This window comes from Mobula hypostoma, chromosome 9 (genome assembly GCF_963921235.1).
Source record: "Mobula hypostoma chromosome 9, sMobHyp1.1, whole genome shotgun sequence".
Taxonomy (NCBI): Eukaryota; Metazoa; Chordata; class Chondrichthyes; order Myliobatiformes; family Myliobatidae; genus Mobula; species Mobula hypostoma.
Window position 1 is genome coordinate 110,265,098 of NC_086105.1, and position 25,038 is coordinate 110,290,135.

The following is a 25,038-nucleotide window of genomic DNA, read 5'->3' on the forward strand; positions in this document are numbered from 1 at the left end:
TTTGTCACTTGTTTTTCTTGCCGTTTGTGCAATTTGTTCTTTTTTTTTTGTACTTTGGGGGTTTGATACTTTTCTTTAAATGGGTTTCATGGTTTTCATTGTTTCGTGGCTGTCTGTGAGAAGACAAGTATCAGGGTTGTATACTGTATACACACTTTGATCATAAATATATCTTGAATCTTTGAATTGAGCTAGTTTTGGTGAACTTTTATTACTACAGAAAAAGCTTTTAAATATTTCCTGATTTCAGGAAAGAAAATCAATCTAGTATGTAAGTTTGTTTTACCCACACTGATGTAAATATCACTTGTTTACTAGTTTGCAGGTTGCAGATAATACATGCCTTGTGACATTAATGTTCACATTTGTGAATAGAGCGTTGGCATAAAAGCTTTGCACTTCCTTTGGTAGATTAAGACTCCTCAGAAGAAACAGATTTTTCTGGTCGGCTGCAAATAGCTTCAACTGTAGGAAACAGTAATAGTATTATTAGAACTTTCACTGCAAATATCATGTTTAAGCACCAGTGATGTCAATTGTGCAAGTAAGAGATGAAGGAATGTACAATAAATAAAACTTCTAGTTAACATAGTGATACATACTGTTTCCATATCTGTCAGCAAAGCCAAGTCATCTGTGCTTGTATAAATCAGAAATTTCCCAAAATAATTGGCAAACCAAGCAGTAGAGTTTAATACTGGATCACTTGCATTATAACATCTTGGTTTGGGACCTAAGCAAGCAAAGGAACAATAATCATAACAGAGCAAAACATTATATTCTTCAGGTTTCGTGGCTATAAAACAACACGCACTGACATTGGACCCCAGAGGGTGCGAGAGCCATTTTGTCCCAGTCCCAGTACCAATGGAATTTCATGCCCAGGGTTGCAGTTTGGGTGGGCTGAATGGCCAAATTCTCTTCCGATGTCTAATGATGTTACGCCCATGTCTCATGGAATCCCATTTAATTATTCACCATGGTCTGTTAAGTGGGAATATTTTCATGATGGACATACACCTGGCAATGTTGTGCCCCTGAACAATGGACAATGCTGCTTGCTGCAGTTCAGGTACCCAGTGACAGGGAAAACTGGCTTTACAGCCATAAGTCAAGGCTTTCCCTTGTGACGAGGGAGCTGTTTTGAGTCGTTGCCATCCAAATGTAAGGTGCAGCCACAGCATTTATAATTGGTCTGTAATGAGGGGTCAGGCAGATCAGCGGCTTGGAAGCAGTCATTATGCTGAATAAGGCACAGCAATGTCAAATATCATTGAGCTGCACTCCTAGAGGCAAATAGTTTGATTTTTTTTCCCTCATGATTACTTTGAACTACAAAAAATGGATTGAAGGATTTGAGTGTGAAGGTTACAACCTTTGCTACTCTGTTGGTTTATTCTGGCCTGGAATAGGCTCAGTGAACCAGTGCCTAATCCAATCACTCCTGATCCATAAGATGTCTCTCCAACAGAAGACGATAGCAGCCACTGGGTTTATTGGGGAAACAGCAAGTATTTAACTTAATGGAAATGATCGATGTGTAGCAGCATTGGGACATGGGCTATCTCATTGGTTGTGGGCGGATTTCACAGCTAGTAAAGTCTGTGTCCGTATGATCATTACAATATCCGCCCCGTGCCCAACAATGATTGTACAAGAATCAAGAATACTTGAGGATCCTACTTTACCTGGGTGGGATCCAAGCAGCAAATAATTTGAGGACTTTTATGGTCCTCCCTCTATTTGTCATTGTATTTGTAAAAGTGGTAAGAGAGAAGAGTGAAAAGATCAAACAGTAAAACAACAGAACTCAGTTTTCACCAATATTGCACGAAATTCAAAGGAATACCTGCACTGAGATAATCTCTAATGCTGTTGTACATTTGTCGCTGAACATTTTCTGGAAACTTCAAAATGTGTACATTCAGAGTCCGTACTCTAAATGGGGAAAAGTCAAAAATGTGAGAACTATATATTTTAATAATTATCACAAAGATTTGAATTTGTATGCATTCAAACTGAATTCAAACTGTCAACATTCAAACTGAATGAATCAAAGGTCAAAAGAGATTACTGCCTCCTCCATTACACAGATCTAATAATGATGATATTAAATAGAACCTGTCACTTGAAAGATAATCCTTTTGCAGGTGCAGTTGTCAACATTTGCCTGTAAAAGAACCAGTGCACTACTGAATTAAGGGATGAAGAAACGTGGAAATTAATAAAACTGATCAATTTTATGATAAACACAAAAGATTCTGCAGTTGCTAGAAATTCAGAGTAGCACACACACACACAAATTGCTGGAAGAACTCAGCAGGAATAAGGAGATGACTTTTTGGGCTGAGACCCTTCAAAAGGTCTCAACCCAAAACATTGAATCTTTATTTCTTTCCACAGATGCTGCCTGATCTCCTGCATTCCTCAGCATTTTGTGTGTTACTCTTAATTTTAAGATCTGCGACTTGTTTCTTCATTTGATAATCCCATTCAGTCAGCTGTATTCCAGGGCAGCCCCGATCGCAGGGTCAGAGAGAGATACAGTACAGGAACAGCCCGTGTCTTTTCCAACCATTTTTACACAAATTCTATCATAATCCATTTTATTCTTCCCAATTACTCATTAGTGACAGCTCTCCTCTTAGATTCTACCACTCATCTTCAAAGTAGAGGCCATTTACAGCAGTCGATAAGTGTGTTTACATTTACAGTTTTGGGGTGCAAGAGGAAATCAGAGCACCCAAATGAAAGTCACATGATTACAGGGAGAACAGGCACACTGCACACAGACAGTGCTGTGGGTCAGGATTGAACCCAGGTTGCTGGAACGATGAGGCAGCAGCCCAGCTGTGCTATTTTATCACAGACTGACTGCTGATAATTGGAATGCTCAGCTGGGGCACTTTCTCTTGCTGTATTATTTAGGTGGTAGCAGCTTTGTACTGGCTTTGCAACTGTAGTCAAGTCAGGCAGTTCTCATCAGCCTTAGAATGTTGTGAAGTCAAGAGCATTGCATTGCAGGGACTCAGCACAGAGTTATGGGCAAACACTCCAACTCAGTACTGAGGATATACTGAATATCTTCATGCTGCTATATTCATCAGTCATTACTGCTCCCTCAGATGAGTGTGGAAGATGCTGTGTCACCTTTTAAAGGAAGAGCAAGGAACTCCCTCCAGAGCTACTGCCTGCCCTCCTGAGAATTCCCAGCATTTTCTGCTTTGATTTCCCAAACCCAAAGTTTTTCAGCTTGTATGGAACCATTGACATACAAGGGGCTTGCAGCAGTTTGAGATTGGGTCTGGAGAGTAAAACTGTAATAGTACCAATGTGAAACAAGAGAAAATCTGCAGATGCTGGGAAATCCAAGCAACACACACATAAAGTGCTGGAGGAACCCAGCAGGCCAGGCAGCATCTATGTGAAAAAAACTACAGTCAACATTTTGGGCCGAGACCCTTTGGCAGGACTGGAGGAAAAAAGATGAGTAGATTTAAAAGGTGGAGGGAGAGAGAAACAAAGGTGATAGGTGAAACTGGGAGGGGGTGGGGTGAAGTAAAGAGCTGGGAAGTTGATTGGTGAAAGAAATACAGGGCTGGAGAAGGGGGAAATCTGGTAGGTGGGGATAGGCCATGGAAGACAGAAAAGTACCGATGTGTTTTTAACTGGCAATTTTTGAGTCTTGTGAACGTGAGTCAAAGAACTAACATGCAGAGAGTTTTTAAAGTGGAAGTTCCCAACAGAAACTGATGCTTTACCTAGTGACGTAATATATGGGCAGATTTACTTGTGAGGCAAAGGATAGATACATGTGGACATCACATATTTTTGAAAGGAACGTTATTTGTTACAGCTAATAATAAACTGAATAAATAATATCCCTTGGGGTTGGTGACTGTGAACTCCACTTCCCCAAGAGCACAGAAATAAAATAAGATTCAAAATTCCTTAAGAAAATTGAACTATGGTTACCTTCAAAAACTACTCAAAATTTTTTTCAGTGTCTCACAGTAAATTGTCAACTCACTGCACATTAGTCAATAGTTAAAATGCTTCAACAAGATGAATTGTGAATAAGTAAACTTGAATACTTACACGATTGGAGCTCCACTGCAGCTGATATTGGTCAGAAGCATTTTGGTCAGATTTCCATTCAGTTGTGGAATCAGAAGTTCAAGTCTAGTATCTAACCAGATCTGAAGCTCTCTTTCATTGGAACTGGAAATTATTGGTTCAGCAGTGTTTAGGACTCCACTCAATAAAATGGTTGCCACCGCTGGGGACAATGATATATTGTTCTAGAAAAGTGAGCGATCAGAATTAGAGGCACTACATTCTGTCAAATTAATGGCGCACATTACTCAAATTCACAAGCATAACATTCCTCAATTTGTAAGTTGCTGGGATGCTTTCAAATTGTTACCAATAATTAACATTTTCCATTTACCATTGCACCGCATTGAATCCTAGTCTGGTTGGGACAGAAGGATCACCAGATTTATCCTCAGAATGGTGGATGGAAAAGAGCTTGTTGGAATTGTCCTATGAGAAGGGACTAAAATGACCAAACCTATAATCTACGGAACTTAAAAGGAAGACCACTGGAACGTACAGCATTCATGCTACGCTTGACAGGGTTAAATGGAAAGACGATGTTTTCTCTGACTGGGGTACTAAAATAAGGTGCCAGCTACTCAGGATAAAATTAGAAGAAATTGTTTCCCTCTGGTACATGTTGATTCTTTTGAATTTTCCACTCAGAGAGCTAAGGCGGCTCAATTAATGAGAATATTCATGATAGAGAACTGTACAATACAGTATATTCAGAGATTCAAATATATGGAATTAGTACAGAAAAGTGGTGCTGTGATAAAAGATTAGCGATAAAATAACAATTAGCTTCTCATACTTGTTCATGAGATGTCCTACTACATGGGTAATGAGTTATTTGGCAAATTCTCACAGGGTACAAGATCACTTCCAATAATGCACCTTACAAAATTCACATTGTTAAAATAGTGTTTCCCCACAGAAGTCTACACACTATGCTTAACTGTTGACACTTCTCACCTGCTTTGCCTCTTGACTGAAAACATCCATGAATTGAGTAATATCATTGACTGAGATCCTGTTCATGATCTTCTGTACATCGACAGAATTGTTCAGAATTCCTCTGCTCGCAGATAATTGGGCAAGTTGTTTGACGGTGAGCAAATCTACAACATCAAGCTTGAACAAAAATAACATACCTTATTCATACATAATATTGGATGTTCTCATTGGAGTCTATTTCCTCAAATGTTACTGATTGTTCTTGATTTTGTTATTTTCAAGCACAGCTTTTTTACTAGAAAATGAATCAGAAAACTATACTCCACTGGAACACTAATATAAACTGACAAGCACAAATAGATATCGATTCACACACAAGTTCACAGTTTGTAACCTAACATAAACCTTGTACTCATAGACTCTCCCAAAGTGAGGATTTTCTCCGGGGCTGGTGTAGCCTGGGTGATTTGCTAGGCTGAAGTAGCTAGCAATACATTTTGAGTACAGGGCTAAACAACAAACTTATCATCTATGCAAATATATAACTTTACTTTGATATAAAAATGCACCTTAATGTACAGTTACCATAGTTCAACAGTTGAACTTCATGAGTAGCTCAAAAATGTCACACAACAAATTGATCACCTGTTTTACATCAACTTTCTTTTGATCAACTCTCATGTTTGTCATGAAAATTAGGTTAACAGTACAGTAGAGTAGGATTTTGGAAGCTAGATATTTTTAAAATTTGCAATATAGGACTTGCATTCTTTGACTTTGTTTCAGACTGAGCACCTCTTAAATAAATCTCTCCTATATTCTTTAAGAAGGATTTCTATTGTCAGAGAAACAAACAGATTAACTTGTGGGTTATTCAGAAATGCTACCTAAAACTTAACAAGATCCTTATATCTTTCTATATATCTGCTTTTCTTCCTACTAAAATTAATCGTCAGTAATATTGTAAGACCTTAGATTTTAATCATTTATTTTGCTAGATTTCATATTGGTTGTGAAAGGGTGTCTATGGCTTTAAAACTACAACCTTATTATGCGTGATTCCATATGATTAACTGCTCTCTGAGCTATAGAATTTGTCTGTGAAGGTTTGCACAACCACTTTACAGACTCCTTGGATTATACAGCCGTACTGTGTTCCAGTCCTTGAGGGTGTCCTGTTCCTCACCCAACAAATTACAGAGAGAACACAGAAATTACTGGTTCAGGTTTTTTTAAAAAAAAATGGTAACATGCATTATACTTTCCTAGACAATCTAAAGAACTTACTCCCGTAAAATTGCTGTTCAGAGATGTTAGTTCACTGTATTGAGATTGGGACCGGAATTGGCCGAAGTTCTTTAGTATCCAGTCTCGGCTGTCAGCAACGTTTTTAGTGCATGCAGTACCTGCAAGCAGAAGGTGGATCAAGATTACGAGGTATCACACTTTACTCAGGAGTGTAACTTTAGTAACTTTACACCGTAGTAAACTGGTGGGCACCGTAGACCAGCAGGTCAGGCAGTATCTATGGAGAGGAATAAACAGTTGATGTTTTGTACCGTGACATTTCATTAGGACTGTGATGCGTCTTGGCTCAAAACATCGACTGTTTATTCCTTTCCACAGATGTTGCCTGACCTGCTGAGTTCTACCTGTAGGGTTTTCAATCTCTCCTACACATTCTGAAGCAATAATAACCCCAGTTTGAAGAATAACTGAAATATAGCAAGCTGGAATAAACACACTGTTCATTGTTAATTTTAGACCCCTTTCAACAGGAATGAATAAAAGCAGGTTGAGAACATTCCTGCATCCAAATTTAATATATTTTTATTTATTTATTTCAAGATACAGCACGGTAACGGACCCTTTGGTTTCAATGAACCTGCACTGCCCAAATACACCCATGTGACCTACTAATCCCTACGTATATCTTGTACCATGTGACCTATTAACCCGTACGTACATCTTGTACCATGTGACCTACTAATCCGTACGTATATCTTGTACCATGTGACCTAGTAACCCATATGTATATCTTGGAGGAAACTGGAGAACGCCGAGGAAATCCATGTGACCATGAAGAGAATGTACAACTTCCTTACATACAGCAGAGGAATTGAAACCATGAGGCTAGAGGTGTAATAGTGTTACACCATATGCTAGGCTGCCATGCCGCCCGATACTCTGGCTAATATATTAAATAAAATAAAAATAATAAAAGCAGTATTTCCTCTGTTACTAAATTTAAGATTTATAGGAAATGTGTCCCGGTACTATCTATATACATCCTGATTCTGTTCTTATCCAGGGACGTATTGCATTCTCCATTTCGAACGAACTCCGTGACTGAACCATTTCATTTCTCCAAGGAAGGCCTTCTAAGTAATGAAGATTCCTATCTCAACAAGCTCCTACATAACTACATACAGTAAGACAAGACAACTTTATGCCAATAGTCAAATACTCTTGTAATGAGGATCAACATACCAGTTGCCTTCCTAATTGCTTGCTATATTTATATTTTACCTTTTCATGGCTCATACACAAGTACACCTCTGCAACCTTGACAACAATAATTCCCACATACCATCATTTAAAAATAAATTATGTGAGCACAGACTCCAAATACTGTACTTGTTTAACTTCTCTATAATTTCCTTAATTCTATATTGATGTTCAGTTGGAAGAACCATAAACAGGGTTAGATAGAGGATATTTCTTCCTCAAGTTCCAATGGGCAGGTTTAGGTCAATTGGCCATGGCACAGAAAGTACAAATAGCACATCACATACTAATGGGTCACAGCTTGGGTATTCTGTCCAGAATCAGTGACCGTAGAAACCTCTCACATGGATTTACCTAGCCTGCATGAGGAGGGTCAATTTCACTGGCCCTCAGCATCCTCAACTCCAGTAACATGCTCTTGGCAGCATCAGGAGCTTAGGGAGTGAAGTCTGAAGCTCCAGCCTGAAACACCCTTCGAAGCTGAACAGCTGGCAAAGACTCAGCCCCAGCTTTGGCTGCTGTTGAAGCACACAATGTTGATCAGAAATATTTAAAACAATTAAATGTGTTTTAATCTAAAACAAAAACAAATAAAACTAAGAAATTAAGAAAACATTTTAAATCTTTATATAAAAGAATGAAGTAAATTTAAAAATACATAAAACTCTTGAGAATAATTGAAACCATTAAAAACAACAAACGAATTTTCCTTTCTCTACGAAAATCAAACTGATAATCCCGACATCCTGCAAGTTTGTTCCTTTCAGATTCCTTCACACTGTCACTTGTTGATGGTATAGTGGGCATAGCATCCCTCCGGTTTGCTGCAAGGCTGCCAGAGTTTCAGCAAATCCAGTTATTTCTCTGTTGGCTCCAGTGTTTTTTTTGCTCATGTTTCTTGGTCAGCACAAAATTGCACATGCTCATAACTAAAATTGGAATGATAATTGGACTTTTCTGTTAGTAGAAATTTGTTATTGTTTCTTTATTTGATGTCCAGTGAAGCAGTGGAGGCTTCCTCAGTAAATATATTTAGGACAAGGTTGGATAATTTTGCATAGTAGGGGAATTAAGGGTTATGGGGAAAAGGCAGGCAGGTGGAGATGAGTCCGTGGCCAGATCAGCCATGATCTTATTGAATGGTGGAGCAGGCTCAACAGGCCCGATGGGCAACTCCTGCTCCTATTTCTTATGTTGTAATGTCTGCACTTTACCTGTTGTGTTAAGCTGGTTGGAGAGGTAAGTTGATATAAATGTGTTAACATTTTTAATCTGCGACGATGATAAACTCGGATAAACATTGTCCAGTCCTTTAATTCTGCATAAATTACAAAAGATTGCAAAAATTAAATAGATATCTTACAATAAGATTTTAACAATAGCAAACTTCACGCATTTTGGTATCCAGTAAAGTTACTTTGCTTTTATTTGTGAAATTATAATAATATTAAATAAATTGTCTGTAACCTGGCTCCAATTTTTTTTAAAACTCTGCATTAAATAGTACTAGAAATTTTTCTCCACAGTGTGCAAAACATTGTTCATATGTCTATATTCCATTTTGAACAGCAGTAAGAAATGCTTTTGATCTAAAACATCCAGAGATAGAATACATTTGAGTAGAAATAATAACAGAGTTTAAGTAGTAACAATGACAAAGTGGATGTACTATTACATAACCACATAAAAATTACAGCATGAGCATTAATCAAGAAATAAAGGAAGCTTACATCACAGTATTTAATAATTGGGCCAAAGTTTAATCTCTATATTGATTGGTCTAATCAAATTAGCAAAGGTACTCTTGGGGAGGAGTTCATGGGATGCGATAGAGAATTGTTTCTGGAATAATCAGTGAACAGGCTATTTAAGACTGGTCATGTATAACAAGATGGGTTTAATTAGTGATTCCTTTCAAAGCATCCTCTGAGGATCCTCTGGTGAGGCTGAATCTGGAGTATTGTGTTCAGTTTTGGTCACCAAATTACAGGAAGGATATAAATAAGGTTGAAAGAGTGCAGAGAAGGTTTACAAGGATGTTGCTGAGACTTGAGAAACTCAGTTACAGAGAAAGGTTGAATAGGTTAGGACTTTATTCCCTGGAGCGTAGAAGAATGAGGGGAGATTTGATAGAGGTATATAAAATTATGATGGGTATAGATAGAGTGAATGCAAGCAGGCTTTTTCCACTGAGGCAAGGGGAGAAAAAAACCAGAGGACATGGGTTAAGGGTGAGGGGGGAAAAGTTTAAAGGGAACATTAGTGGGGGCTTCTTCACACAGAGAGTGGTGGGAGTATGGAATGAGCTGCCAGACGAGGTGGTAAATGCGTTTTCTTTTTTAACATTTAAGAATAAATTGGACAGATACATGGATGGGAGGTGTATGGAGGGATATGGTCCGTGTGCAGGTCAGTGGGACTAGGCAGAAAATAGTTTGGCACAGCCAAGCAGGGCCAAAAGGCCTGTTTCTGTGCTGTAGTTCCTATGGTTCTATGGAAAAGAGATCATAATATGCCAGTATTTTACTATCACTTTTCAACATTCTGACCTTCATTGTAAATAAACATCACTATAGAAGTATGAAAAGAAAAGCTGGCTAATGTCGATTAGGAAATTTCAGAAAATGCATGGTGATAGATAAGCAGGGACAGAAATTTCAAGAGTTTTATTATAATTATTAGTAACAATACCTACGACAAACTAGGACTATGGGAAAAGGTGCCTTCTGTTTTCATGGATGTCTGCAGAGAGTAAGAATTTCAGGTTGTATACATCCTGTGATAGTAAATGGAACTATTGAATCATGTATTTCTAACTAAGGAGGTTAGACATGATATAAGATTGAAAGAAAGAGAACAAGCTTATAAAAGTAAACGCAAGAATTAGGAAATCTTCCAGGTTAACTAAAACAAAAGTGAAAAAATAAGAAAGTAAACAGCAAAATAGCAAGAAATATATAAACATGTTTTAGTGCTTCCATATACATTTATACATTACACAGGCTAATAATGGGAATTAATAATAGGAAATAAGAAAATGTCAGAGCCACAAAATAAATATTTGTATCTGTCTTCATATAAGATATAAAGTGCCTAAATCAAAGCAGAAAGGAGAAATTTAAAGTAATTCTCACTGGAGAAGATGTGCAGGGCAAACTAATGGACTAAGCCCCTAGACCTGATGGAAAATGCAAGATAGAATTCTGAAGGTTGCAGAATTTATTGATGTATTGTCTGTGATCTTTCCAGAGTTCCACACATTCTGAGCAGATGTAACACCATTATTAGAGAAAAGAGGGAAAGAGAGAGCAGGGATCTATAAGTCAGTTAATCTAATATCTGTCATTCAGAAAATGTTGGAATCCATTATTAAGGAGGAAATAAAATGACATTTAGAATTATGGAGATCAGAAATAATGAAAATGGAACTGAAATCAAGATCAAAATAGCCATGTTTTTAGAGAATGGCAGAACTTGAGGCCTAATGTAGCTTATATTGTTCGCAGTTTAATGTTCTTGTGTTATAACCTTTCTGTAGAACTAGGACAACTGCGGAGTACTTACATGGCTTGGTTTGCCTCACAGCTTATGTTCAAAGGTATGAGGTTGAGATTGCTCGATCGAATGCTGGGCAGCAGAAGCTGCAAGTTAGTCTGGAACCATTTGGCATAGTCTGTGGCATTAAATGCTGGAAACTGGGCTTCTAACTGTTGCATGATCCTAGTCAACATGATGTCTCTTACAGCTGTGTTCTGAATAGCTTGAATACCCCTCTGAAACAAAATGACATTGCATTGAAACTATTCTGACAACCATCTTAATCAATCTAATGATAAATTGTTTTCAAGGATTATTACTTAGTCATTTTTTTCTTACATTTAAAAATTGCAAACATTTTAGAAGGCACTTTGAATGACTTTTGCACTTGACTGAAATGATCATACAATATTTTTTACTGAGTAAATTGTATGAGCCTCGAAATATGCATCACATTGGCAACATGAAGACAACAGAGGGGACACTGGTAAGGTTTATAAAGTTATGAGGGATATAGATAGGGTAAACTACAGGAAAATTTTCTCTTGTCTGATGTGAATAAATAGAGGACATAAAGTAAGGGGCAGGATATGAAGGGAGGATAGAAGATGTCCTTCACGAACCAGAGAGTGGCAAGAGTTGAGAATGCACTGCCAAAGAGAGTAATGGAAACAGTCTAATTGACAGCTTCAATGAGGATTTAAATTGCCTTGGCTTAGAAGGTGAAAACCCAGGTGCTGGAAAATGGTAATATGGATGGATGCTTCACTGGCCAGAATGAATGTGATAGTCCACATACCCTGTTTCAAAGCTGTGTTTCTCTACAAATTATACAGCGATGAAGTCTAACATTCCTATTCTGTGTAGCCACGCTGCTACATTCAATTGTCAATGAGACCCAAAATATTTAGCACAATAGAAACACAGGAGATTCTGCTGGAAATCCAAAGCAACACAGACATGACCATTCACATTTTGTGCACACAAAGGCCTTTTGCAGACAGGCCTCTCTCTGTACACATGGTCACAGTTTGTGCAGGGCGGTCCACTGGTTGCTAAGTTCCATACTATAATACTGCTGCCAATACAGGAATGCAAAATGTAAAATGGCATTGAGGAGATGTGAAAACCTCAACAGATTTATGTTTGTCTGTAAGGGATGAAAATTTATTTGACTTTAGATCCATGCTGACATTTGACGCTTAATTGCGCTCTCAGATGGCAGTTAGATAGGGCAGCTAGTAAATGCTGGGGCATGGTGGCAACATTTACACTTCAACAAAACAATAATCAAAACATTCACTGATTTACCATTTTTGCATCTGCAACAAAGTACTTCATGTATTCCTTCAGTCCAGTGAAGTTTCTGCTAGCAACCGCATCAAGGATTTCACTGACGTTATTCACGTTGTTCAAAGAGTTCGTCGTTAGCTCAGACAGATGTCTTGAACTGAGGAGATCCAGGGCATCAAACTATGGATATATAAAGTCGATAAAGTACATAATTGTCGAAATCAGTACCTTATTTATCACATCATTGTATTAGGTACTGCTTCACTCTACCGTCTAGTAACTTTGTTACTTACCCGAGTATAATGATATCAGGGAAAGATTGTGCTTAATGTGGAAAGTATTACAACATTCTCATTGCTAACTGTCATTGGTGGAGGGAGACAGGCAACCCCATGTTACCGGGGGTGGGGGGTGGGGACCCCTTGCTTAATGGTATTGGTCCATGGCATAAAAAAGTGTTGGGAACTCCTGCACTGGAGTATCAATCTGACACACTGAAGATTAAATCCACAGTCACAAACCCACGCCCACAGTCACACCATTTAAAAAAAAGAACGGCAGCAAAGAGGAAAAGCTGATTTAGAAAGAGGCACAACAACTTCTTTCTCTCAGTCCTACGCTCCAGTTTAGAATCTTTCCTAATGGTAACCACATTGCTGCAGAGAAATGGAAGATAAAAGCATATTGTGGGTGGGAAGAAATTTCTGCAAAAGCACCCATGTCTTCTTTTCCAATATAACTATACATTTAATTTCAGACTGCACAGAGAGAAGCTTGAAAATAAATTAGACCAGACAAATTTGTATGGATCCTAAGAATCCTGGATGTTTTTGCAGTAAACAGGGACTCTATGGCATAACTTTCAGCAATAAATTATAAATGAGATTGATAAAGAGCCAAGATGAAAACTTTTATGATTTTACAGACCAAGAATATAAACTGCAATACAAAAAAAAACAACAAAATGTTTCCAGAAAAGATTCTATGACTTACTGCATTAAAATTGGAATTCAGGGTAGTAAAAGTCTCAATATTAATGAGGTGTCTGAACATTCCCCAGTTTGTCAGTAGCCAGTCTCTTGATCCATTTGTGTTGTTGATACATCCTGCACCTGTAGTTGTAAAATAATGGTTAACTATAGGAATAGGATATACTCCAGTGGATCATCAAAAACATCTGCAATTTGCATAGAAGGAAACCTATCTTGAATTCAAAAGACCATGAGAGCTCAGCTATTGATTTTTGTTCAAAATTGAGATGGATAGATTTTTGGACATTAGATAAATCAAGAGGTTTGAGAATACTGGAAGAATGTGGATTGAGGTGGCAGATCAGCGTTAAATTTGTTGAATGGTGGAACTGGTTTGAAGGGATGATTGACATATTCCTATTTCTTATGATCTTTGTAAGAAATATGTTGAACTCATAGTTCAAGACCATCTTCAATTAAAATAAGAATACCTTTTATCAATTGAATTATATAGAGCAGCTCTCAGGGTTAACCATGTGACAACGATTCCTAGATAGATTTTAATGAATTCTATCAGGAAATATTGTTGAAATATAATTTTTTATGTTGGATAATTGAGGGAATATCTAGCCAATTTGGTCTGGTAGGAGAGCTTTGGAATAAGTATCAGGTTTATTATCATTGTCTTATATGGCATGAAATTTGTTTTGTGACAGCAGTACAATGCAAAGACATAAGATTACTCTAAATCACAAAATATGTCAACAGTGCAAAAAGAAAGAACAGTAAGGTAGTGTTCATGGGTTAATATACCAATGAAAAATCTGATGGTGGGGGGGAAGAATCTGTTGCTGAATTATTTAGTGTGGGTCTTGAGGCTCCTGGACCTCCTCACTGATGGCAATAATAAGAGGACAGGTCCAGATAGTAAGGGTCCTTTAAAGGCATTGCATCTTGAAGATGTCCTCAGCGGTGGGGAGCATTGTGCCTGTGATAGAGCTGGCTGATTCCATAGGCTTGCAATCCTGTGCACTGGAACCTCCTTTCCAGGCTGTGAAGCAGCCAGTAGCAATTCCTTCCAATATACAACTATAGAAGTGTTAGATTTAAAAGGTGGAAACAAATTCAGGAATAGCAATTTGTTCCTGCCTATACTCACTAGACATGTGACTTTAGTATCATACGTGCATAAATCCTTATCTCCTAAAGTTAGTTGCATCGAAGAGATAGGACTCATTTCTACCCACGCCTTTAAAAAAATTTAGAAGGAAACCTGATCTGTTATTAAACTGAAATTTAAAAAATATAAAACTATGTCTTGAAAATAAACAATTACCACTGAGTTTTGCTGCAATTTTAGAATCACAGGTGGATGCAAACTTCTTTGGCTTGTTATTGCCTTTCTACATTACCTGTGCTGTTGAGGTAGCCAAGGATCCATACTTTTAATACTGTTTCTCTCATTGCCTGTTGCATCTCTCCAAATGCGCTATTCAGTCCTTTCAAGCTATTATCGGAAAACAGATCTGTAGTTATTAGATAGTCAAATCTCTCATTTTCATTCAACTGATTAAAATATGGTCTTTGTATATCTGCATCCAAAGCCTGAAGAGAGCATCCCATTGCAATAAAACCCTTCAACAATTAGCAAAAATCATCCTGTATATCTTGGCCATCTTATGACAAGTGTGAGGCATTGCTGGGTGGGTGGGTGGGTGCGGGCGTGTGATATACACACGTATACTTCTGCTAATGGAAGACTTATAGATCCACACACCTTTCAAAAATAGGAGAGGTGAATTAAATATAGGGTGTTTGAGGGCAGACAACTGTACAGTACTTTTTCCAAAATCCACTGTTCCTAAATTCCACTGCAGAAGAGACCGAATAAGAGGGGCCTTGCATGCTGAATGGAAGTGCGTGCATCTTCTCCCCTTGCTTCACGTACACAGAGCAAACAGAGGAAAACAGGTCATGGTGTCAGACTGAGACATAGGTGTGTGTGCAGTAGACTAGAAGAATCATGCTTCATTAGTAGAACTTACTTGCAAAAGCATTCACATAAAATGCATGGACCAATTAAATTTTATGGCCTTTCATTGGTTATGAAAAGCCAACCCAATGATGTCAACAACAAAACATGCGTACATTGACATACCTCCCCACTAGTTATGAGCATCAGGGATTAAGGAACATACAAAAGATTGTGAAGCCCTAAATATTAGTGATTTGAACCAGATAGTAAAAGTGAGTTACTCTCTTACACTGCTTGGTATCCCTTGCAAGTTGGGTTTCGTATCAACAGACAGTTCAGCACCACTTGGGAGATGCCAGCATTGAATGGTCTGAAACGCTCCTGGAACCATTTTGTCAGGAAAGCAGAACTGTTCACGTTTTCGCTGGTCTTCACAGTCTCCCACAGTGCATTCATAAATGTGATCTTTGTCATCAAAGGAATTGATGCTGTGTTCTGAGTCTGAAACACACCATTGCATATTGTTACAAATTGTCAACAACATTGCAAAGGTAAGAAATTTCACCACTTCAGAACTCAAACCAAATCAGTTCTTTTTTTCACAAAGTAGAATTTGGCAAATGTAATAAGCAAGATTTATCGGCATCTGAAGCTCTCTTTTCACAATCAAATATGGTAAGCCATAGTTGTTAATGTTGATGCTTTTCCTCACAAGACAGAACAATTAATTTGAATGTTTGTTTCAGTTGAGAACAGCGAAATTCAACAAAAGCCATGGCAGTCTTATGTAAAGACTCCCTAAAGAACAGAATTGTAATGTGCTGAGAAATTATCAGCCCAAAACATTAACTTTTTTATCATCTCTCTCTAAGCTGCCCGGCTTGCTTGCTCAGTGTTATCAACACTTCCTATTTTTTTTCAGTCAATGGATGTGTCGATTTGGAGGAAAACATAATTATAAATGACCATAGAAGATGATAATGTTAAATATTTGGAAAACTATTTGATGCCCGCAACCTATCTATAAATGTCCAGATTTAGAATCATGTTTATATTGTTCCAGCAAGCATTCATTTTCCTTATTTTTCATTTGTCAAATGTTGGCTCATAACAAGAATTACAATTTTTTTTTCTGTATCCACCCTTAAATATTTATGATATGTTTTTCACGCCTGTAACATAGAAATCAAATATTCCAAATATTCACATACTCAAGCTAGCAAAGTGCATTATTTACTGAATAATTATTTTTCAATAAGTTCAAGTAATAAGTCATGTCACAATTGTAAATTATTCAAACAAGCCAATTTGCTTTCCAAACGGAGCGAACTATTTTGCATGCAGCAGGTCAGAGAGGTTTGGTTTAGTTTAGTTCTTCCAGTGATACATTAAGAATAATTAGTGTTGCTGAGATTACTCCATATTCCTTCACTGATCTAAAATACTATATCGTATTTTCTGTTCAAAATGGTCAATATCTTTGATTACAGTAGCTGCACTGAAAGGAATTAAGAATGGTTTCTGCAATGTTTAAATAAGGATACTTCCATGTTTACAGGTTCATTTTTCACCTTGTTGTTAAATTTATCCAGTGCCTCATTAAGGATCGTTTCGTCAAGCTTCTGAATAAAAATGCCCAGTGCAGTTTCATCTTGCTTCTGTAGAGCCTTCGTTGAAGTGTAACAATGAAATAAGGTTGTCAGATGATCACTGGTTAGACTTCCCAGTTGATTATTCTGCAAAGTAAAGCAATTGAAATATGTTACAGTAATACTTTAATATTTATTTAATCTAAAACACAAATGATGGAATTTTCCACAAAAAATACTGTAATACAATATAAAACAAAGTAACCCAACATCAAAGAATATTTGATGATTTATTAATTTAAATTACTAGACAGGCATCCTAGTGTCCAATTCTTCAATATTTAATTAACTGCGATGATTATGAATAATATGGAGTCCCATATCAACTGAACTTTCATCCTGCTGTTTCTCAACATGATACAGCAAAGAATATTTTTAACTCATAGTGAGTTTGTTTTTAGCAGTAAAATATCCACATTCTTTATATTACCAAAACCACTGGCCTCGTTAGACACTGGACCAATTCACAGGGCAGAAATTTGCCCTCATTTACTTGTATTAAGCATGAAATATGGTAGTGATTGTAAATTATGCTGTGCTAACAAATTCCTTTTCATTGGTTTCAAAGTGAATGTCAGAAATGGGATACGATGTTAAAACTTCCAATAAATACCTTCTTATTCTTGAAGGACAGTGTACACAAAAAAAAAATCCACAAATACTCAGTATTCAACAGGAATACGGCCCTCCCTTCTCTCTGTGAAACAGGGACCTCTTTTTCCCTTATTAAGGAGAGAGAGAGAGTGCCTGTGGTATGTCAAATTACTGGGTGAACGAGTTGTCTTTGGGGTACTGCAAACCTGTGTCTTTATTGATGCTCTGCTGCACGCTCACCTACTCGGTGAGGGGTGCCGATGCTTTTTTTGCTGGTGGGGGAAGGGTGGGGGTTGATGTTTTACTGCTGCTTATGTGTGGGAGGGGGAGTTGGGGGAGGCTTTGAGGTTCTAACCTTTAACTGTCATTCATTCTTTGGGGCACTCCTGTTTTCGTGGATGGTTGCAAAGAAAAAGAATTTCAGTATATATATTGTATACATTTCTCTGACTTTAAATGTACCTTTGAAATCTAGATATCAGTTATCAATGATGCACTCTACGGGATAGTCTAGACAGGAATTAGGGAAAACAATCAGAACCATTCACATATATACATGGTAATAGGCTGATTGTGCTCAGTCTGGTCTACTGCCCAAGAGTGCACCCATCTCCTTTGTACAACCCACAGATTTAACTGAGCTCAAGATCTGCCACAATCTTGTCCGTGTGGTGCCATGTGCAGCGACCAGGCCTTGGGGAATGGCTCCTGATCAACAACACTTAAGAATCCGAGCAGATTTGAATACTCAGAGGAAATTTAAAAAAAACAAAATACTTTAATAAATTTACTTGAAATCATTAAGTGTTAGAAATTAAAAACATAAACACTAAGTAAAATGACAAAGTAATATACTACCCTGCTTTCAATTAATTTGCAGCCTTATTCAATATCAGGCTACATACAGCCCCACATCTCCAGTATAAAGCTGAGTCCAGTGACAGGATGCTGTATGTACCCTCCAACTCGTGCCTGACATCCACGTAGCAATGTCCATGAATGAAAGGAAGAAGCCAGCTGGCTGCATACTGTTCTCGATTAAACAACCAGAACCAGGAATGACCCGGCCAATTATAAATATCTGCATTCAGTATAATTTCTGGATTCAAATGCCAATACATTTGTATTCTTTATTCTTTAATTGAAAGTGATGTTGGGATGCAGGTTGCTGCCAAAATGACTGTCCTGCACATGAACACTTCACAGTGCTGCCCTCCAGCAAAGCCCAAGTTCTGAGATCAAATAAAGATATTTTTCCACTGGCATCTATTCAAAACAACTAGCTTCGTTCTTAGCAGGAGGAACAATACCGGAAAATATATTTCATTGGACTGTGTGATGTTTTGACAAGACGTTTATTCATGTATAAAATCCTGGATAATGATCGAGCTTACCTGAGCACATGCATAGTCTCTAACGGTGAAGTCGCAGAGCTGGGACTCATTAACCGTCATCAAGAATTCATTCACAACAGAACTGTCAGAAATAGAGGGATGGGAAAGAGGATAGGGAAATAATATTTGTTAGGAAAGGAGTTACATTGGGATTTAATTCAAACCAAATACAAATCAGCACAATCATAGATTTATTTCTTTACATCTTTGGTCATGCTGAAGGGCTTCAGTATGATCGAAGAAAATGTATTTGTGAAGTCGTAGGGAGTCATGTGGGCCAGGAAAGACCTAGGATTAAATACCAGTCTGCATCAAACCAATTCAAGGCAATCAAATGTATCGAGGCAACTATAAAGGAGGCAAAATAGCGGCTATATTTCATTAGGATTTTGAGGTGATTTGTTTTATCACCTAAAACACTCGAAAACGTTTGCAGATGAACCGCGGAGAGCATTCTGATTGGCTGCATCACCGTCTGGTATGCAGGGGAGGCGGGGGCTACTGCACAGGATTGAAGTAAACTGCAGAGTGGTGAAATTAGTCAGCTCTTTCATGGGTACCAGCCTTTGTAGCATCCAAGACATCTTTAAAGAGCGGTGCCTTGAAAGGTGCCATCCTTCATTAAGGACCCCATCACAGAGGACATGTCTTCTTCTCACTGTTACCATCCGGAAGAAGATACAGAAGCCTGAAGGCTCACACTCAGCGATTCAGGAACAGCTTCTTCCCCTCTGCCATCCGATTTCTGAATGGACATTGAACCCATGAACACTATCTCACTACTTTTTTTATTTCATGACGTACGCCGGTGGGGATTCAGATGGATGTCCTCCTGTCATTCAATGGCCTATATTGAAACATGCTTCCATTTGGTTGAGATATTGTAAAGCATTGAGACTTAATAACAAGTCAATAGATTTAGGATGGAGATGAGGAGAAAATGCCTTTCATAGAAAGTAGTGAATTGGTGAAATTCTCTGCCCAGAGAAACAGTAGAAGCTAATTCATGATATATATTCCAGTTAAGACACAGACAGATTTTTGCATAGCAGGGCAATTGATGGTCATGGGGAAAAGGCAGGTATATTGAGCTGAGTACACGGCTAGATCAGCCATGATCTTATTGAACAGTGGAACAGGCTCAATGAGCCAGATGGCTGACTCCTGCTCCTATTTCCTATGTTTCAACATTATTAGCATATGAAAAAATTAAAATCAAGTAAGCAATATAGAAGATCAATAACCAAGGGCAGAATTTAATCATATAAATTCTATGGGAAAGCATAGCGACAAATCAATACTTTTAGTGAATTGATAGAATGCTGCCAACACTTACCTGTTAACGGCTGCACAGAATGCTGTTTCTGTTTGGTATGGAAGAGAATGTATTAATAAAAATACAAATTTTGAAAATATTGATAATTAAATTTTACAAAGATTAAAAAACTTACCATTAAATGTACTGTTGCCACACTGCAATGGGAGAAAAAAATAATTAAAGCTTAATAATTTTAGATTCCTTCTGCCATCTATAAATTAAACTGATATTGGGAAACAAAAGGTATTCCATATATATCCACAACAAACGCATTAGTTAAAATTTACACGGGTGTTTTCTCCCTGTCAATTTATACGTACCATGTAATACATGCAGATACAACATTATAGATATGGAATTACAACCAAAATATATTTCCATACCCTATACCAGGTGATCAATAAAAATGTGAAAGAATAACAAATAATTAATGTTTTTGCAATTTCATCGATGTAGAACAGTAAATAAGCCTCAAATTAAATGATACAGTAATTCAAACAATTTAGATTTTTCCTCAGACTATTACCAGTACTTTTCTTTTCTCCCCCTATTAAAACCAGTAGAAATTACTACGTCATGTAAAAGCAGATAATTTATAACATGATACTGTGTCACTGGTTACCCATTTAAAGCCCCAAGTAGACTTGAGACAGGTTTGTGAATATATCAACTGCCACAGAATGAAAGTTCGCCTGTTGCTCTTAAATTAACATGTATTTCTGCAAGTATATCTCACAGAAGCTCAGTGGAAAGTGTGGCCATGTCCTTCATCAGTATATAACTTGACAACAAAGCATTAAAATGTCTTCATCATAGTCAAATGAAATAGTCAGCTTCCAGTTAAAACTAAATTTGACAAATTTATAATTGCAGCAATGAGCCTGGGAGCACAGATCACAAAACATTTATGATCTCTTGACATTTGATTCTGGGCTCTGGTGCTGTCTGTATGGAGTTAGTACATCTCATTTTCATTGGGTATTTTGGTTTCCTTCTAAATCCCAAAAACGTCTATTTGGTGGGTTAATTAGCTGCTGCAGATATTCCATAGTGTATGTGACTGATGGGAGAATCAGTTAGGTGAGGGTGTAAATGGGCACTTGAGAGAGAGTAGATTATCTGAAAATAAGTGGAAGAATGGGATTGTTCTGAGAGCGGTACAGACTAGATGGGCCGAATGGCTGCCTTCCATAACATAATGAAAAATACAAAATGTAAAGACGAAACATCTCTACAATCTATTCTCCTAACTAATCAGGTTGGATATACAATTTTGCTCTACAATGAATTCCTGATTAATTTTCACAACAAAGTCATGAAATAGAAACAAATCACCAATTCCACCTTACCATAAAGTTAAGTTGGGGATCTGAAAAGAAACAAAATATATTATTAATGAATTATCCATCAAATATTGATTGGTCCAATAGCAGTTCTGCTTTTTAACTTTAAAAACTTGCTAAATTGTAGATGAACCAAACTATTTGGTTGTAACACAATTCTTGATATAGATCAAAATGCATTTTTTAAAAGAATTATGGTCTTTTTTTTAAGACATATGAACAGAATTAGGCTATTCAGCCCACCAAGTCTGCTCCACCATTCCTTCATGGCTGACTTATTATCCCTTTCAACCCCATTCTCCTGGTTTCCCCCTTTAATATTTGATGCTCTGACTAATCAAGAACCTATCAATCACCGCTTTAAATATACCCGATGACTCGGCCTCCACAGTCACCTTTGGAAATGAATTCCACAGATTCTCTACCCACTGGCTCAAGAAGTTCCTCCTCATCTCTATTCTAAACGGATGTCCCTCTATTTTGAGGCTGTGCTCTCTGATCCTAGGCTCACCCACTATAGGAAACCTTCTCTCTACATCCACTCTATCTAAGCCTTTCAATATTTGATAGGTTTCAATGAGATCCCTCCCTCCCCCCCAAAAAAAATCTTCAAAACTCAAATGTTTGCCATACATTAACCCTTTCATTCCAGGGATCAACATTTTCGTGAACTTCCTCTGGACCCTCTCCAATATCAGCACCTTTTTCTTAGACAAGGGGCCCAATACTGCTCACAATGCCTTATAAAGCATCAGCATTGCACTTTTATTTTAACCCTCTCAAAATAAATGCTATCATTGCATTTGCCTTCCTTACCAACCTATAAATTAACCTCCAGGAAATTCTGCACAAGGACACCTCTGATTTCTTTATTTCGTTTTAATCTAGAAACATTTTAAGCTCAAATGTTCACCTTAGTCCTTAACTTGCTTGCCACTATCATATTAAACTAGCAGCACTGGTCTTGAAATTGGAACTTGGGTAGCCAAGACACCTCTGCTCAGGAACATTATGTGAAGTAAGTGAATGCTCTATATTTTACCTCTGCTCTGTACATTTTGGGTTACTTGTTTTCTTTAGTGCAGTTAACATGGCCTTCGTGAGGAGAAAAAATTTCTCCTATAGTCAGATACAAATTGGTTTGCAATATATGGTCTTAATATTTGTGAAGGGCTTTCGTGTTAGCATTGGTATAATTTTAATAATTAAAATCCCACTGTCATTGTATTAACTGGCATTGCATGCTGGCATGTGAAAATAGGACCAAGACACGCAGAAATGTTACCTGTGTCTATGTATTTTGTATAATACAAGGACCAAGATGGTACAGAGATGTTTTTTCTACAATTTTCTGGGTTTCATTAGGATACGTACCTGATGATGGATCTGGGATTCCTCCAGTCAACCCAACAGCCCTTACTTCAGATTCAAAGTGTGAGTTCACCCACACTAACACGACAGTTTCATTAGCTCCAGTTTGAAGAGCAGGAAGGTTAATTCCGAGCAAGCTTTGTAACTGATTGGCAGTAAGTTTCTTTAAAACAAAAATCAGAAAGAGCATTTGAATGATCAGCTCTTTATCATTTAGTTCAAAGACTTTGCATACTTCTGCTGGAGGAAAATGGACATTTGTTACAATCAGCTAGTTACAGAGTCACTGTTATGGATGAGCTGATTTATAATCAGTATATTTAATTTCATGAGTTTGGAATTGCCAGGTGATAGAGTGGGATACAAGTTCACATCCCCAGATCTTTAGATAATAGTTCCATAACCTAATCAATAATGCTATTGTCATTGTCAAATGGTACAGCAGAAACTGGGATCAAATCGTAACAGTATTGCATTAACATACCACCACTTCTTCAGGATTCAGATTTGTAAATGTTGTGAAGTCCATGTTGATATTATCTTTTGCAAGTTCACTCAGATCACTTGCATTGGCACCACCTTAAGGAAAATAATATAAGAACAATATATTATCGAAAGTTAGCAATACGCACACACATTCACTTACACACAGTTATAACTTTTATGAGAAATAAATAATCATTCATACAATTTGTCTTCTGGTGTTCCTACACACCAGATTTTCTTATCTCTTTCCATCTGTAAGATGGCAAATATGTTTAGAACTGTTACAACATCAACTGATATAATTGCTTGACTAAAATAAACAGTAGCCATTTCCCAGCTGTTATTAGCTCTAGGTAGCTCATACCAAGAATAAAATTAATTCCACATCTTCCTGCCTTTCCAACAAACCTTAAAGTAATTCATCTATTATTCAAGATTATTAATAATTCATTTACAATCTTTATCAAGATATTTTTCAAATCTGGTCAACCACAAAAGTCAAGGAACCTACTGAGGAATGGCTTTATAAGATTGAAGTAGGTAATGGTGTTATTTGGCCGAGATGTTAGCTCTTTCAGTGCTTGAGTGTAAAGCAGTCTTTTCTTTGACTGACTGCATGTGGAGATATCCAGAGAACCAGCATTCCTGTAAGATAATGGAGAAAATTGTAATTTTGAAATCAATTTTTCACTGGCACTTTAACAATGCCTTTCTATTCTGAAAAGTCAGATATACATAATTGACCCATTCTGCCACTAGCCTGGGAGAATCAGCAGCTGCAGTCAAATGGTGACTGGGAATTGATCTGAAGTGCAGTATCTAGCACTTCTGTGACAGACTACTGTTGGCTCCTTCAGAAGGATTGAGCATTTTTTAAAACTGATTTTCACAAGATCAGGCGAGCCATAATTCGTTCACTAGTTCCAATATACACTCAGTGGCCACTTTATTAGGTACACCTGCTCATTAATGCAAATACCTAATGAGCCAATAATATGGCAGCAACTCAATGCATAAAAGCATGTGTACAAAGTCAAGTGGTTCAGTTGTTCAGACCAAACATCAGAATGGGGGAGAAATGTGATCTATGTGTCTTTGATTGTGGAATAATTGTTGGTGTCAGACGAAGTGGTTTCAGTATCTCAGGAACTGCTGATCTCTTGGGATTTTTACACACAACAGTCTTTGCAGATTACAGAAAATGATTTGAAACACACTAAAAAAAACCATCCCGAGAGCCGCAGTTCTGAGGGCAAGACGTCGTTAATGAGAGAGATCAGAGGAGAATAGCCAGAGTGGTTCAAGCTGAGAGGAAGGCAACAGTAACTTAAATAATCATGTATTCCAACATGATTGTGTGAACACGGTGTGCAGAAGCACATCTCTAAACGCACAACACATTGAACTTTGAAGTGGCTGGACTACAGCAGCAGAAGACCGCCCCGGGTTCCACTTCTGTACCTAATATAGTGGCCACTGAGTGTACTTGAGTCCAGTCACACTTTACTTTCTTTAAGACTTGTTAGTCAACTCTCATTCAGAGG

The 25,038-nt window shown here is 37.5% G+C and overlaps 1 protein-coding gene across 1 annotated transcript in view; it reads right to left on the bottom strand.

Annotated features, from left to right (window-relative positions):
• The window catches only part of LOC134351946 (uncharacterized), a 315,363-nt gene that overhangs the window by 44,123 nt on the left and 246,202 nt on the right, over window positions 1-25,038 (bottom strand). The window contains exons 151-170 of the mRNA XM_063058888.1: window positions 24,006-24,139; window positions 23,493-23,587; window positions 23,012-23,171; window positions 21,644-21,663; window positions 20,428-20,449; window positions 20,313-20,340; window positions 18,977-19,058; window positions 16,911-17,075; window positions 15,629-15,840; window positions 14,777-14,871; window positions 13,387-13,505; window positions 12,412-12,573; window positions 11,128-11,336; window positions 8,778-8,881; window positions 6,343-6,461; window positions 5,074-5,232; window positions 4,099-4,301; window positions 1,850-1,938; window positions 603-733; window positions 344-465 (exon numbers count right to left, since the gene is read on the bottom strand). Coding sequence (XP_062914958.1) covers window positions 344-465; window positions 603-733; window positions 1,850-1,938; window positions 4,099-4,301; window positions 5,074-5,232; window positions 6,343-6,461; window positions 8,778-8,881; window positions 11,128-11,336; window positions 12,412-12,573; window positions 13,387-13,505; window positions 14,777-14,871; window positions 15,629-15,840; window positions 16,911-17,075; window positions 18,977-19,058; window positions 20,313-20,340; window positions 20,428-20,449; window positions 21,644-21,663; window positions 23,012-23,171; window positions 23,493-23,587; window positions 24,006-24,139 — 2,430 coding nt within the window. The remainder of the gene's footprint in view (window positions 1-343; window positions 466-602; window positions 734-1,849; window positions 1,939-4,098; window positions 4,302-5,073; window positions 5,233-6,342; window positions 6,462-8,777; window positions 8,882-11,127; window positions 11,337-12,411; window positions 12,574-13,386; window positions 13,506-14,776; window positions 14,872-15,628; window positions 15,841-16,910; window positions 17,076-18,976; window positions 19,059-20,312; window positions 20,341-20,427; window positions 20,450-21,643; window positions 21,664-23,011; window positions 23,172-23,492; window positions 23,588-24,005; window positions 24,140-25,038) is intronic.